General features: G+C 45.6%; 1 protein-coding gene across 1 annotated transcript; it reads left to right on the forward strand.

Annotated features, from left to right (window-relative positions):
- Window positions 1-12,092: 12,092 nt before the first annotated feature.
- Window positions 12,093-16,347, forward strand: LOC123044615 (uncharacterized). Its single transcript, XM_044467411.1, has 2 exons — window positions 12,093-12,468; window positions 15,674-16,347. Exons 1-2 carry the CDS (start codon window positions 12,131-12,133, stop codon window positions 16,110-16,112), a joined length of 777 nt encoding a protein of 258 aa, XP_044323346.1. The 5' UTR covers window positions 12,093-12,130; the 3' UTR covers window positions 16,113-16,347.
- Window positions 16,348-17,477: the final 1,130 nt, after the last annotated feature.

Here is a 17,477-nt window from a genome sequence, read left to right on the forward strand (position 1 = left end):
CCATTCTGTTTGGGAACCGCCTATAATGTATGTAGGATGGAAGATGTCGAGATCTCTTGGTTGTTATGTTGACAATGAAAGTATGCCGCTCAAAATATTATTTATCTTTGTTTCAAAACTCGAGCTCTGGCACCTCTGCAAATCCCTGCTTCCCTCTGCGAAGGGCCTATCTATTTATTTTTATGTTGAATCATCATCCTCTTATTAAAAAGCACCAGTTGGAGAGCACCACTATCATTTGCATGCATTGTTATTAATTTACAGTGAGTATGACTGTGACTGGATCTCTTTTACCATGAATTACAATGTCTAGCCAGTCCTTGATCTTCACGGGTGCTCTGCATTTATGTTTTGCGGTCTCAGAAAGGGCTAGCGAGATACCATTTTGTTATATCATATTATGATTATTTTGAGAAAGTGTTGTCATCCGAGATTTATTATTATTGCTCGCTAGTTGATTATGCCATTGATATGAGTAAACATGAGACCTTAATATTATTGTGATTATGGTTAGTTCATAATGTTTGCTGAAAACTTGAATGCTGGCTTTACATATTTGCAACAACAAGATCAAACAAAGTTTGTAAAAGTTTTTCTTTATCACTTTCAGTTTGTCAACTGAATTTCTTGAGGACAAGCAAAGGTTTAAGCTTGGGGGAGTTGACACGTCTCCAATGTATCTACTTTTCCAAACACTTTTGCCCTTGTTGTGGACTCTAACTTGCATGATTTGAATGGAACTAACCCGGACTGATGCTATTTTCAGCAGAATTGCCGTTGTGTTATTTTTGTGAAGAAATAAAAGTTATCGAAATGACTGAAACTTCACAGAGTCACGTTTTGGAATTAATAAAAAATATTGGCGAAAGAATCAACAGAGGGGGACCCACACCCTGTCCACAAGGGTGCAGGGTGTGCCCACCCCCTGGGGCACGCCCCTTGCCGCGTGGGTCCCCTGGACCTCCACCGACCTCAACTCCAACTCTATATATTCATGTTCGGGTAGAAAAAAAATCAAGGAGAAGGATTCATTGCGTTTTACGATAAAGAAGCGCCGCCAAGCCATGTTCTTCCTCGGGAGGGCTGATCTGGAGTCCGTTTGGGGCTCCGGAGAGGGGAATCTGTCGCCATCATCATCATCAACCATCCTCCATCACCAATTTCATGATGCTCACCGCCGTGCGTGAGTAATCCCATCGTAGGCTTGCTGGACGGTGATGGGTTGGATGAGATTTACCATGTAATCGAGTTAGTTTGGTTAGGGCTTGATCCCTAGTATCCATTATGTTCTAAGATTGATGTTGCTATGACTTTGCCATGCTTAATGCTTGTCACTAGGGCCCGAGTGCCATGATTACGGATCTGAACCTATTATGTTTCCATGAATATATGATTGTTCTTGATCCTATATTGCAAGTTATAGTTACCTACTACGTGTTATGATCCGGCAAACCCCAAAGTGACAATAGTCGGGACACTTCCCGGTGATGACCGTAGTTTGAGGAGTTCATGTATTCACTAAGTGCTAATGCTTTGGTCCGGTACTCTGTTAAAAGGAGGCCTTAATATCCATTAGTTTCCATTAGGACCCCGCTGCCACGGGAGGGTAGGACAAAAGATGTCATGCAAGTTCTTTTCCATAAGCACGTATGACTATATTCGGAATACATGCCTACATTACATTGATGAGCTGGAGCTAGTTCTGTGTCACCCTATGTTATAACTGTTGCAAGATGAATTGCATCTAACATAATTGTCTATCATTGATCCATTGCCTACGAGCTTTTCACATATTGATCTTTGCTTAGTTACCTCTCCGTTGCCACTGTTACGATCGCTACAAAACTGCTACTGTTACTTTTGCCACTGTCACTGTTACTTTCATACTACTTTGCTACTAAATACTTTGCTACAGATATTAAGTCTTTCAGGTGTGGTTGAATTGACAACTCAGATGCTAATGCTTGAGAATATTCTTTGGATCCCCTTGTGTCGAATTAATAAATTTGGGTTGAATACTCTACCCTCGAAAATTGTTGCGATCCCCTATACTTGTGGGTTATTAGTGAGAGCTTGTTTGAGGTCTCCGCCGTGCGCCAGGACATCGCTGTTGCGGCTACCGCATAGTGGCGGGACCTCTCTAGTGCTTCCGCGGCCTTGGTCTTTGCTCCCTGGTTACATGTTGACCCGAAACTCCTCCTACAGGTCATGGCAAAGAATTGTGTTTTGGGTGATGAGGAGAGGAATTGTGAAGTAATTTTTCAGTGGGTCATTTTTATAGCCCAGTGCTAAGTGGGAACACGTTTATGTTTGATTGGCGTGAACAGATTTGCAATTACTTATTGTGTGGTAATCTGGAATGTGACGAGAAACAAGCTCAAAATTTATTGATGGTTCTGGGCTCGAAGCCCGGAATGGTTCTTGGATGGCTTACGCGGGCCCGCATTCTCAGACGTGTACGTATCTGCCCACTATCACACATGGTCCAGATATCACCATTGTGTCCGATGGATGGGCTGTCCCGCCTCCCACGCCGTGCCAGAAGGTTGACCAGATTTGCAATGTGCATGTGTGGTTGCTTGCAGTTTAGGCTGTTCGTCGTTGAGGCGGCCACGGCGCGCTCTACTCGCGTCCGTCCGTGTGTTTTACTCGCCATTGAGGCAGCCACGGTGCACTCCGCTCTAGCATCCCTGCGAGCGCTCTGCTCGCTGTTTAGTCAAGTTTACAATGGCAACGGTTAATAATTGTCTTACATATTCAGGATAATTTAAAATGCCACATGCGGCAACACCCAAAACACTCATGACCTACATGTGCTTAGTCTAAAATATAGGCTAAAAGGCTGAGTTGGCAGCCTTCCGACGCGGTCTTCTCGGACTCCATGATCACCATAGCACCCTTGCGGCCGTTCATTCCGAGTGTCCCAACCCGCAGCCACGGTACCCGTCTCCGCCTATGAAGCTCATGGCGCTGGGAGGCTCTTGGGGCTGCTGGGCCTCTTCTAGTAGAGCTTGACAACGTGCAATCGCGCTCATGACATGCCTGTGGAACTACTCCATTTCCATGTGTCTGCCCTGGTAGCAAATTCTTTCCATCACCTGCATCCTCAAGATACCATGTTGGCGATGTTCTACTTCATCGATGACGTTAACTCCGCCAAGGGTGCGCTCGAGCCTGGCCACCACATCATTGGGATCGAGGTTGACACGGCCGCTGCCGGCAATGATGAAGCCACAGACTAGTTGTCTCATAACTGAATTGCAGAGGTCTTGTGCCCATTCCCGACGGGGCATCAGGCTCTCAATGAGCACCGATGACGGCGGCTCTTCGGGTGGGTCATCAATCATGCCACCTAGTAGCTCTGGATCTTTTGCACGGTGAATGACAAACTGCTCATCACACTTCCTCTGCAATATGTCCATTGTGCGCCCAAGGACTGTCACAGTGATATCACTGCCGATGGGCCACAGTGCCTGCACCGATCGATGCAGCTCTTGCTCCCCAACCTGCTCCGGCTCGTTCTCCTCGCCAAAGATGTAACGCGGGTAGGGGTCGATGTCGAAGCTTTGGTCGTTGCATGGCATGCTTGGAATAACTAATGGTAGATGGGTGTGGACTAGACCCGCGCACAATGTCGTGATGGTGCATTGTTGTCTGGGTCATATGCAGCAAACCACTAGCTGGTGGCGGGAAGCATTGGCGTGGATTGCGGGACATGTGTATGATGTCATTAATTTCTGCACTGGGCGTCTGTGTTGGTATAGGTACTACCTCCATCGTGGTTTATTGGACCCCTTCATATTTAGTAGTACCAAAATTTGACTATAAATTTAACTATTAATATATTAATGCATGTCATCAAAAATAATATTGTTGGATGGCTATTCCCCGCTAACTACTATATGCAATAATTATGCATATGATTGCTCGCCGTTTAGGCAGCCATGACACACTCTGCTCGCGTCCCTCCGCGTGCTCTGCTCACCGTTTAGGCGCCAAGGCGCGCTCGGGTCGCGTCCCTTCATGCGCGCTCTGCTAGCGGTTGGGGTCATGGCACGATCATGATGGGGAAACTTTTGTTATTTGATATCAGATTATGTTAATTAATTATACCTCCAAACTCGGAATCATCCAGCTCTGGAGGTATAATTAATTAACCTAAACTATGATCTCTGGCGCCCGTTCGTGTCATGCAACTCCATCCCGTTGTCGGTTGTTGGGACTATGCCGGTATGTGTGGGTAACTGTCTAGCAAGTGGATCAGTAGTGAGTGGCCGCCGCCGGCCATTGTTGTGGTTATTTGTAGCTAGGAGCTGGCTAGGGGATTGGGGATTTTATAGTTCACCCATGTGGAGCGCGGGAAGCCTTCGCTGGAGCGCGAAAGCCTTCCCTGGAGCGCGGGAAGACTAATCATCGCACACGAGTACTCGCATACGGATCGTGTGCGATACTCCTAGCCATCGTAAGCAACTAGTTTGCATTTTTCAAAGTGTTTTGTACACACAGAATCGCACACGAATTAACTATAATAACTGTCTGTGTTATATTTTCTCATTGCAAATAGTTCATCCGAGTGGGCTATTTGCCGCGAATTACACGCATCTTGTTTACATGAATCATTTGTGTTCTTTTGGCTCATCGCAAGCAGTTCATCTATGTGAAATGTATGCCACATATCACACATCTTGTTAAGTTGAACCATTTCCGTTGTGTTCCCTAATCGAAAACAGATCGTCCGAGTGAACCATATGCCGTATATCACACACACCTTGATCTGGCTAACAATTTCTATTGCATTCCCTAATACTCCCTCCGTTCCTTTATCTAAGGTGTATTTTTTTTACAAAAATTTCACAATGTAAGGTGTATTTGTTGTAATCTCACTTAATCCCTCTTTTACCCCTCCACCGCCACATACATGGTAGCATCCTCTTAATGCTAAAATCAAGCCAAGCACTTAATGCGTTTGTTGGGAAAAAAGGGCCCCATCATTAATTAGGAAAATGTATATCCTCCAGCCCCATACAATCCCATCATTTTAGTGTTTCCTCTTTGAGAGCGTATAGAACAATTTTCTCTACCTGAGGGCATCTCCAATGGTCGTGTGATCATCGTTGGTAAACCTGCCATGTAGACTCTTTCGATGAGGTGGCGTAAAATAAAAGAAGAGAGAGAATGGGATCGTATGATCCTCAACCAACGATCTGGGCACAAGCTCCGAGGTAATTATATTCATTTTTGTGGGACCTAGCTGAACTTGGTGTGAGCTGCGGTAGCTACCTCCCCTATTTCATTCTCTCGGGTGTTGATCATCAGCTTATTTATATTGATTTAATATGTGTGGTTCCCATCAAGCTAAAATACGCTTCATTGGAGAACTTGTATGATACGCTATTGGCTGCTGATGTGGACCTTGAACCAACGAATGTATTATACAGACTATTGCAGATGCTCTGATCCAAGCCTTCTCTTGGGAACGGAAAACATCACATGAACAAAACTTCTGAACGGATGCCCTTTCTCTTCCACCATGGATCCGTTCACGCTAGAGGAAGATAGGTTCAACTCGTTGTTGCATGTTTTTAGCCAAGAGGATGATCCCGCTATGGAACTGTTCAGTCAGGTGGAAGAAAGGGACGAGTCCTTGGGCCTGTTCAGTGAGGTGCAAGACCACGGCCGGTGTCTCGCCGAGGACTCGTCGCCTCTGTTGTCCGACGTGAAGCTCGCCGACCAGATTTTGCATGATGCGGCCACGGCCGACAATGGTTGTGTCCAACAAGCCGGATTATTGCGCACACATGGTGCTTGATATCTGGTCTGTAACTTCTTCCAAGGCGGGAATCGCCACCGTCAACGAGGTTGTGAACTGCGCGGTGTCCGAACCGTACGTCGCATCGGCCTCTTCAAGCATGCCATGTTAAGCAATGCTCGACGCACTGACCTTTGCAGTATGTACGGAATATCCTCATGTCAAATAACATCACCGATTTTTGGTTAGTTCCACTTATGCGTTTGCTCTTATCCATCATATTTGTACATGTAGTATGACATGCCTTGTTCTAACTTTTAGCGCGACAACTAGAGGCGTCGATCAAGGGGAGCACCAATATGGCGAGGAGAGCGATAAGAGCAATGCGGTAAATGACAAGGCCATCAAGAATGATGAGGTGGATAGCGATGCTGAGACCATCCATTTAGAGTTTGAAGCATTGCAAGCTGCTAGAGCAAGTGAAGTGCATGTAGCAAATATTTCATTCGAGTGAATTGTATGTCGTATATCGCACACACCTTTGTATAGCTGCTTGTTTCTGTTGTTCTGCCTCATCGCAAACAATTCTTATGGATTAACCGTATGTCATGTATCGCACACGCAACTGTAATATGAACCGTGTTTGATGTATCCGCCATCGCAAACATTTCACATCTTTTTTGACTTTTTTACATCATCGTTCGCGATTAATGCATCGAATACAATTTTATCGAAGTGTCTCTGATTGTAGTGTCGCGTTAGCAGCATCCCGTAGTAGTGCAATGCGATTGTGGATCTATCTCAAGCTCTTGAGGAAGAACAAACCACCAAAGAATCTCTTGAGGAGACTTTTGCTTTAGAATTATCTAAGGTGAAGGACTCCTGTGATAGAGATCTTGAGGTGGCTAATGATTTCAAAACTAAAAATGATAAGCTTGAATTTGCGCATGTCATACTCCATGAGGACTTTGAGCATCTCAAAAATGGACCAAGGGTCATTAAGAGTGAGATCATTGAACTCACCGAGTCTCATGCTCAACTTGAAGCTTCGTATTTAAAAGATCTTGCCAAATTTCCTTCTTCTCTTGTTGTTAATGATGGTGCTTGTGCTACTAACTCTACTTCTTATGAACCATCCATTCTAAAGGAGAATGTTGAGCTAACAGCTCAACTTGAGTTGCTATATAGCAATTATGGGAAATTGGAAGAAAGTCATGAAAATCTCTCTAGCACTCATGATGATCTTCTAGTATCCCATAATGTGCTAAAGGTAGCTCATGAGGCCATGCTTATGAAGGTAACATCTAGTGAGCCTCATGTGGACATTATCACTTTTCTAGTCAAAATGCTATACTGTCATGTGCTAGTCCTCGTAATTCATCTACCCATAACATTGGTACTTCTTGTGATGAATTACTTTCCTTGCCTTGTTGCTCTAACGATGAAGCTTATACTTCCTCTAGTACTTGTGTTGATACTAATCATGTAAGAAAATCAAAGAGCTTAAGACCCAAGTCACTTCTTTGAAGAAAGACTTGGAAAAGTGTCATGAAGGGAAGTCCACACTTGACAATATTTTGAGTGGAACAAAATCTCCCAATTACATGGGTGGACTTGGATTCAACTCCAATAAGAAGAAGTCCAAGAGCAACAAGAAGAAGGGACAAGAAAAACTCAAGAATTAGGCCAAGATTATTTGCTTCAAGTGCAAAATTGGGGCATCATGTTAGATCTTGCCCATTGAAGAAGAAGCCCATTAGTGATAAGCAATAAAGGAAGAGGCCTCAAGTCCAAACTCAAGTTAAAGAACGACCACTTCCCAAGAAGACTCAAGTTAATGCTTCTCAAGTTGAGAAATCAAGTGAGAAGAAAGTGAAGAGTAGATGTTGCTACTTATATTGTGAGAAGGGTCATCTTGCTTTTTCATGCACTAATGGTACCGTATCCAACCCTATTATGATTGATGATGTTTATTCTCTTAGGAAGGATATGGTTGGCAATGTGTTTGCCATGTTTGTTGGTACTCAAAGTGGTGTCAAGAAAAGAACCATTTGAGTAGCCAAGCCTACTGTGACTAACCTCTTAGGACCCAACTTGATTGAGGACCAACAAGCTAAAACTTGGTCCCATGGTGGAATCACGATATATTGCATTGCGAGGGCACGAGGAGATTGCGGTGGCCCTAGTGGATTTTTGGGGAGCATTGTGCCTCCACACTACTCCAAACAGAGATTAGCATCTGCAAGGGTGTGAACTTTGGGATACATCAACGTCTTTGGATGCCTCGGTTATCATATACTATATGGAAGGTTGGACGAAGAGGTGGTGGGAAGAAATGTGGAATGAGAACCTTATGTTCTTTTTAAATAGTAGAGATAGAGATAGAGATTTTTAAGTGGTACTAGTCAATGTGTACGTGCAATGCACGTTAATTCAGAAGTATATTAAGTGCATGCAGATATTAAGTAGGATATTATTGCATGTTATTACGTGATTAGCACTATATTTGGCATGAAATTAACTGCACGCTAAACGTGTTGAGCGCTCGACATTGAAGCAGCCTAGGTCGTTGGATTGACATGACTTGATGGCCGAGATTAATTGGATCTGCCTCTTTGGGTCTTTTTATATTGGTATAGATAGAGATGATTTACGATGTATCATATGCACAAATCTCGAGATAAACACTTCTTCTTTGTTCTACAATTTTTCACGACAAAAACTTCTAAATGAATTAGAATGCATAAACATTTTTCACAGGGATATGAACATCCAAACACTAGTAAGGTACACGAGCATTGTAAATCGAAGTTCATATAGCTAAAATATGAATAATTATTGATATACCGGATTGTAATAAGTACACATGTAAGTTTGGAGTCAATTATGTGATTCAACCCATTGAAATTCAAATCATAGCTACAAATACTTGAAGACTCCATCATATAATACTACACGAAACTAATGTGAAATGTATCCGGCACAATTGTTTCTAAGTATCTCATATTGCAATTTGGAGTGGTTAGCAGCATTGCATCTTCTTTTTTGCGTGAGAAACTTCCAGTCTATTCATCTTCAATCATGATAGTTTAAAGAACATTAGAAATAATAAAAATTACAACCATGTCCGTGGACCACCTAGCATTACTACAAGCACTGGAGCGAGCCGAAGGTGCGTCGCTGTCATCGCACCTCCCTCGCTGCAGACGAGTGAATCTTATTTTAGTAGACAGTTAGGAAGTCGTCATGCTAAGACCCTATAGGACCATATTCAAAGATTATGAATGTGTTTTCATAGTCTTGAACAAAAATAATCGCAAAGTAAAAGTGAAAGGCAATTCTTTTAGAAAAAAAACTTACACATGATAGACAGATATAATATAGTGAATAAAGGTATTTTTGCAAAGTTCATACGTATTATCGGCTCAAATGGGACAAAGCATCTTGTAAATTCCTATATTGTTGAGTTTTTTTGAGGGACTAAATTCGTGCATCGTCCTCCCCTCGACCTAAAACGAGCAAGGCATTTCTTTAGAACTACAAACAAGAACATCCTTGGCCAGGTGAACAAGATCATCCGCAGCTTTCTCTGGATCGGCCGCAAGGACGCCTGCGGTGGCCAATGCCTTGTCGCCTGGCCTCGGGTGTGTCAGCTGCTCTCCTACGACAGTTTGGGCGTCCGTGATCTCCACCGAGCCAGAATCGCGCTCTGCGTTCGTTGGCTTTGACTCCAGCGCATGGACGCGGCGAGACCGTGGCAACACCTGCACCTTCCCTCCGATCCCGAGGCTGGTGCCATGTTTCGTGCGTCCACCACATGAGCCGTCGAAGATGGTATGTCATGCAAATTCTGGCTGGACCACTAGATTAACGGGCAAACGGCGGTGAAGATCGCCCCCTTGTCTTCGATCTTGTCCCTCGCGGGTGTCGCAGGAACCGCCTGGTGCGCGACGGCTTACACCAAAGGGCATGGGTCCAGGACATCCAGGGCACCCTAGGCCCCTCGGCGTTGCTGCAATATGTCGACCTGTGGCGTCAGGTGCAGCTCGTTCAGCTTACCGACTCTCCTGACGCGATTCATTGACGGTGGACGAACTCTGGTCAATACATTGCCAAGTCCTGCTATGAGCAGATGTTCGCCGGCTCCATGCGCGACCCCCACCGGCGTCCCATCTGGAAATCTTGGGCACCTATCCGGGTGAAGGTGTTCCTTTGGCTCGCTGCCCTTGACCGGTGCTGGACGGCGGCTAGGCTTGCGCGTCACAATCTTCCACACGCCAACTCGTGCCTTGTTTGCGAATAGGACACGGAATGCATCCAGCATATCCTTACTCGCTGCCCATTTTCGCAGTAGATCTGGTTCGATATTATTTCTTGGTGCCGGCTACCAATCCTCTCGCTGGGCCCTGGTGCGGATCACCTCTGTTGGTGGGAGCAGCCCCACATCACTACACCCGCGAGCGCACGTAAAGGCTTTAACACTGTTGTTATGCTCACGTCTTGGGAGCTCTGGAAGCATAGAAACAACTGCGTCTTTGATGGTCTTCACCCTTCCATCGGCCTTCTATTCGAGATCATTCGGCAGTAGGCTTTGCTTTGGGCTCGTGCCAGAGTCAACGGATTGCACACCATTGTAGGCATAGGCTGACCTTTTTCTCTTTGGGTTGAGCAGCCCCAGGTCTTGCTGCTCAGTTATTGCACTTAACGCCAGCCTCTCATGTACGTCCCAAAGTGTAATGCCCGATTATATATTTTCGGCGACCACTAGGCGCCGGTCGACCGGCCGAGTTTCGGCCGGTCAACGCTCAGCCGTCAGATCAAAGCGCATACAACCGTCATATTATGCTCCCGTGTAGCTTTTCCTTCCCAAAAATTCTGATCCGACGAGCATAGCAGGAACAGAAAGGAGCAGTGGCCGCCACCAACACGCGCCATGGACGAGCAGACGACCAACCTGGAAGCACCGCTGCCCTTGCCACCGGTAGCCGACCTCGTCGTCGGTTGCCGCCTGTGTTTCTCACCGGCTCCCGCATGCTACAGGTGGCCGAGGGCGACGGGCGCAACTGTGGTGGCGACGGCCACAGCTCGCCGGCATGCTCGCTGCCGCTAAATCCCAATGTCGTTGCTCGTTGGTCGCAGCTCACGGTCGCAACAAATTGGCTCACCTCTTCCAGCAAAATCGACCGCTGGTTCCAGCAAAAATTGTATCATCGCCGAGACATCCCAGCTCGCTGCGCTGCTGGTTGCAGCTTGTCGTGCCGCCGGTTGTAGCATTTCTCGATGGTGGTTGTAGCATGGCGTGATGCAGATTGTCGCAAAAAATGAGGATGTCGGGTTGTGCGATGTAGCAAAATGCCACGCCGGTTGTAACAATTTGTGACGTCGGTTGTAGCATGTAGCAAAAAATCACGATGTTGGATGTTGCTAGGATCAACGCAGCCGTCGTCGCCGTCAGTAGTCACCATGATTGCCGTCCATGGTTGCAGCTCCCTGGACACCGGTTACAACCCCTCCATCCATGGTTACATCCCTCGTTGCCATCGGTTGCAACATGCTCCACACCCGACGCCACATCTCGCCGTCCCGTCACCGACGACCTCGCCCACCCCATCAGGCATGGGGGTGTGTGTGCGTGCGAGCAGCGCAGATGGTGAGGAGGGAAGGGTCCATAGCGGCCACTGCAACATGAGGAAGAACATCCATGGCGGCAACGAAGTAAAAAAAGAAAGGAGATGCTCGTCCATGGCAGCCTCGAGAGAAAAAGCAAAGGAGAGAAGGAAGAGAGGAAGAAGAACAAGGAATGAGTGGATGGGAAGAAGTCTAAAGAGATAAAGTTAAGAGGAAACTATGGCCCACACAACAAACACGCTGCGTTGCATGCGGCCGGCCGAAAACTTGGCCGGTCCGCCGGCCAGAAACGTTTCCTTATATTTTCTCCTTCCTATCAATAAAAGATATGCGAGCTTCGGAAATGCTCCTTCGCACGCGAGCGTTGGAACGAGCGATTTCCTTCCACGCGTTGTCGGTCGCCAGGGACAGAAGGGCCCACCCAAGGCTGCGTTTCAGATCTGAGGAAAAGCCTACATCACGGGATCCTTCCCTAATCTCTCTCCCTCCTGAACTTAATATCACCATCGCCCCCTGATTCAACGGGTGGGGCCTGGGTGGGGCTCAGTTTACCTCAAACATCTCTCCCCTGATTTGCTAAAAAGGGAAAGTTCTACCTGTCCGAAATTGATCGTTGCAACGCGCGCGCGCGAGATAGCTATGCCTATTCGCAAAAAAGAGAATTCCGAACAAGGCATCTTGTGTTTGGGCCTCGCCTTGTGGACTCGTTCAGATAATGAGCCGTGTGGTCTGGCCCAAAATACTGGGCCTCACATGCCGGAAGATCTCACGGAGCGAAACCACACCCGCACCAGAGTCGCCCCCACCACGCACGGGAAAACCTCGCAGGCAACCGGCCGCCTCCTCCTCCGCCGCCGCCGCCGTCGAAGCATCAGAAGCAGCCAGAGTAAGATGTCGTTCCGGGCGCGGGAGATTTACAAGAAGGTGGTGCGCCGCGTGGGCGGGGAGGGGAAGCTGCCGGCGGAGGTGATGGACACGGTGAAGAACATACTCCCGAATAGCAAGGTCGTCATGGGCCGGGCCAAGCGCGGCATCTTCGCCGGCCGCCACATCCAGTTCGGCAACAAGGTCTCCGAGGACGGCGGCAACAAGTATGCAAATTCTCACCCGCCTCTTCCCTCGTGCAATCTCTTCTGATCCATGCGCGCAGATATTCCGAACTGTAAGGCATATGTTCAGTCGTTGGAATGAGAAAAATGACGCGTTTGACGTTTCTTGAGATCATTTGAGGGGAGGGGACGTGACGAGTGTTGCCTATCTTGTTTGGGAATTTGAGTTGCGGAATGCTGCTTTTGTTAGTTCATGTTGCCACAAATCACTATGAGGAATGGAGGAAATACTGCTGAGGGGGTTGTGAGACGAAAGGGAGAGGTGTAGTGAGGCCACCGCCTGTATATATCTGCCCTAATTATGCCATAATAATCATAAGGTGTAGATAGTTAAATTCTACTCCCTCTGTAAACTAATATAAGACGTTTTAGATCACTAAGTAGTGATCTATATTAGTTTACAGAGGTAGTACTAATTGTTCAGTAATAAGGATTGATATTACATATCTGTTAGGACTGTTCTCTTGGATAGCTTGCACACTGGTTACATTTGCATTACCATCTCATTCACATGGCTGAGAGCTTTGGACCATTTGGCTTGAATTTTTTATGAATTGATCCAGCTATCTATATCTTCATGTCCACACAAGCACAAATGGACAGTCGGAAATTTCCTAATTATTGTTTTGATGCCTGTAGTTTCTACAGTTCTACTTGTATATTTCTCAAGGCACAAATTAATCTAATGTCTGGAGTAAATTCAGCCCTGAGTAAACTCACCTTCTTCTATGCCTCGTCGTCGCTCATGTTGACCGTGTGGCCGGCTGGCCCTTTCTCCTGGTCTGCGATCCCATCAGAATCGGCCTGTTCGAAACTGCCCTCGTTGATAGGAGGAGGCACGTCGTCGCGTTGAATCGCAGCAGCACATAAACGAACGATCTGACTGTGATGCTAATTGCGTGACTTCTGTCGTTTTTTAGGGGTACGTGACTTGTGGTAGGTTTCCAAGTCCATGGCCTTTTTTCTTCTGATGGTGAGCTCCGGCTTGGGTTTTCTTGGGCCTTTTGGCCTGCTATCTGATTTGGAATCCGCTATAGATAGGATACCGGGGGCCTGGCAAGCCTGCTATCTGATTTGGAATCCGCTATAGATAGGATACCGGGGGCCTGGCAAGTACCCTTTATGTTGCATGTGTTACAGGGGGCGGGGGATAGGCATGAGAGATGCTAGATTAGCTAGATATGTAATCGCTATCAAGGGTGGGTGGGAAAATACGTTAGGGTCTCGCCCCCCCCCCCCCCCCCCCCCCCCCCCCCAGCGCGGATCCGTCCCTGATCATTAGATTGTTCAGCTGGGTAATTGATTTAGTTTCTTAACCAGCACCGACTTGAGAATTGGATGAGCTGAGGATCAAATCAGGCCTTGTTGGGATTCACTCCATTTTGTACTGGCTTTGATAGTTTGGATGAGAACGAGATGCATGCAATTCTTTGATGATTGGAATGTCAAGAGTCTAGAAGATTAGGCAGACTTCAATGATGTAACACCACACAGTATGGTAATACTAGAGTTATTTAATTGTCTGCCTTTTTTTTTGCTCGAAGATCATCAAGGAGAGAGGGGATGCTCAGCCCCAAGCAACAAATATTGTGGACGTACGGGTTGATAGCCACCAATCCCTTGGCGCCAGCCAAAGCGCAGGTTCTGGCCTCCTCCAGAATAGTTTGGATAAGAAGAGTAGCGGAGGGGCACGTATTTTCGAAATTATAGGCATTCCTGTGCTTCCACAGATGCCATTTGACAAGGACGCCGAGCGAGGCTACACCTTTACACAGAGAAGTTGGAGATGCAGCCTAGAGTCCCACCAATCATAGAAGCTCTCATCACTCACAGGCAAGACCGAGGGAAACCTGCAGGCGGCGTACACCCCATGCCGAACACTATTAGGTCATGAAAACAGAGAAAGGAAACCCCTTCGTACTCATCAGTGTTATTTCTCAGAAAGCTGATCAGGGAAGTTAGCAAGCTGTTTACTTGCTTCAGCTACGTTATGCCACACTATTTGGTTCTGTAGCGATAATGATAAATCCAATCAAAGTTCAGTCATATTTAAAATGTGTGAAACAGAAATCGTATAATCTTGCAAAACCTCATTTATCTCCTTCCCAACCTTGCCACCAGGCCCAACACCGTTTTAAACTGTTAGTGTGGCCTCAAGATTCATTTGGTCCTTCATGATCCAATGTTATTAACTTCGCACACCTGTTTTTTGGAAGGAGAAGAGTAGGAGAACGATTCCAGTCACTCGTCTTATTCTTGATACATAAATCCAATTGTTCCTGGCAGGTACTTATTTTGTTTTAAAACTTGCAAACAAGTGTTTGCACATCTTATCATTGAGAGGAGAAGCAAAATAGTTACACTAGTTGGGCAACAAACGCCAAGTCATAGACAGACAACACACATAACATAAACACCCTAGCTACTCATGGCAGTCATGCAGCCGGTAGTTTAAAAGCCTATCGCAATCACTCGGCCTTCTTGATTCCATTGGGCACTGTCAGGATGTCCTTGCTCACCCCTTGGAACACCCTGCTGTTCTGTTCACACCAGATGGACCAAACATTCAGGATGACCATGAAGTTGAAATCCTCTCTTCTAGCTTGGGGGTGCTTGTACATGGTCAACCACCGTGCAGGTGGGGTGGCAGAAGTGCGACCTGCCCAGCAGAGGATAAGGCCCCAAAGGTCTGTTGCCCACGAGCAGCTGATGGAGAGATGTTCCGCAGACTCTGATTCCTGTGAGCAGATACTTTTCTTGATGGTTTTTACTTGATTCAGTTATCATGTGGACTAACTCTTAGTTGGTTGATGAACTAAAGCACTGAACCACATTAATTCAGGAACTCCGTAAAATTTGGCCAGTGCAAAGCTGCTAATGATGACTGATCATCCTTGTAACTTTTTGGTTTGCAGCTTTTCATCATGTCTATAGCATCACAGTAATACTAGCCTACTAGGAGCTGCATTCTTGGATATCTTTAACAAAAGCGATAGTGTTACCATTTATCTTGGATGTCTAATTACGTGCTAGACAACCCAGAAATATCCTGGCAGCTTGCAAATTTTAAACAGTAACTGGTAATTATTTTACCATGTGGCTCAAGCCTTTCTTAAGAATCTCCCTACCTCCCTCCGATCTTTGTATTTTTAGCACCTTTTGCTTACAGAGCATTTTCTTTGTTCAGGTCAAGGCGAAACTGGAAGCCGAACGTTCAGGAGAAACGTCTTTTCAGTTATATTCATGACCGACACATTAGAGTCAAAGTAACCACTCATGCACTCCGGTGCATTGACAAAGCTGGCGGGATCGATGAATACCTCCTGAAGACACCTTACAACAAAATGGATACTGAGATGGGAATAGCCTGGAAGGCAAAGATTGAGAAGATGTATTCAGAGCTAGCTGGGATGGAAGTTGGCTTCTTCCCTCCCGAGGAAGAGGCTAAGATAAAGCAGGGTTTCGAGGAGGTTCGATCGGCCAAGAGAGAGTTCCGCAGCGAATCAAGAAGGGCTTTGGGTGTGGCAAACCAGAGTCAGCTAGAAGCAACTAAAGCTGATGATGACGAAACGACTGAAGTCGTGGATACAAATGAAGAGGTGTCTGATGTCGCAGAGAAGTCTTAGCTTGGACCTGCGTGCCATTATTAATGGTAAATGTGGTTCTGTAGCTTTTGTTTCAGGAATAATCATCATCCCTTTGTTGAACTTTACTTTATCCGCCAAATATGCTAACTGTTAGATATTGAAGACTTTGTTGGCATATCGGTGATAAATGACTTGCACAGTTCCACTCTGTTATCTCTGAAAGTTTCAAATATGTTACTAGAAAAGGGACACACAGTTGTTTTTATTTTATTTATTTATATTTGACTCATTATTGGTCCATTTGAACCCTCTCCACGGCATGGCAGACTGAAGTACTTTTAGGATATGCATTGTCTTGATGTCATCTTTACTTGTGATATCAAGTCACATAAGGGCAAAAAAAATTGTCTGCATAGGTGTTACAATGAATGTAAAATGTCATCTCCTTCATGCATTTTTTTGTATTGGGTACCTGGGTCTAATTATCTGATTCTCCATAAGGCCATCATAAGAAATACTACATGTTACACTTATTCACATACGACTACAACTTAAAGAATCAATTTCAGATAGGCCATTTTCTAGCCAAAGTTATGTTAGAACTGAGATACTCCTTTTCTTGCAGATAAAAAAAGGAAGAGAAACATTGATGTCCTTGACAAAACAATGGAAGGTTTTCATTTCATATAAACAGGGGAGAATATCTTGCAAGTCAGTGACCCCTTTTTCTCAGAACAGCAGTGTATCTTAGGCCTAACTGTCAAGGCTACCATCTACCCGGAGCACATCTCTGTGTTGCAATGACTTGTTAATTTCGTGGAAGTTTTGTACAAGCACTGAATTTGTAAGTGTCAGGATTGAGGTGTTCTCTTCCCAAGTTCTTCTAGCCCATTCAACTGAAATGTCGAAATAATCTATGCCTGACAGGATAAACGCTTATCAGCTGGAGTTGTAGCATCTGCTAGCTGATTTCTGTTACATCTCAAATACTTGGCACGTCATTGCTGTCATTGGTTTGGAACTTGTAGCCCTCTTTTGGAGATGTTGGTAGCTGTGGTTTTAGATGTACGCCTGGTGGTATGTTTAGCTGGTCTTTGCTGTTCCCGTTGATCTAGCAGTTTGGGGTATGTCCCAGATGACTAGGCTGATGCTTGTATGAACTTCTATATGGCTTCTTAATGAAAATCGTGGGGAAACCCCTCTCAAAAAAAAAAAAAACTTGGCACGGTGTTTACTTAGCACTGACTGGGAACTAATACTAATAACTAAAAAAGCGAAAGAAGATTTGGATGAATAATTGGGTTGGAGTAAACTGTACTTCTGGCTGTTGGGCTCTTAACTAAGTTACTCCCTCCTTTCCAAATTACTCGTCGTGGTTTTAGTTCAAAAAGTTCAAATTTGAAC

Source organism: Triticum aestivum, chromosome 2B (genome assembly GCF_018294505.1).
Source record: "Triticum aestivum cultivar Chinese Spring chromosome 2B, IWGSC CS RefSeq v2.1, whole genome shotgun sequence".
Classification (NCBI taxonomy): Eukaryota; Viridiplantae; Streptophyta; class Magnoliopsida; order Poales; family Poaceae; genus Triticum; species Triticum aestivum.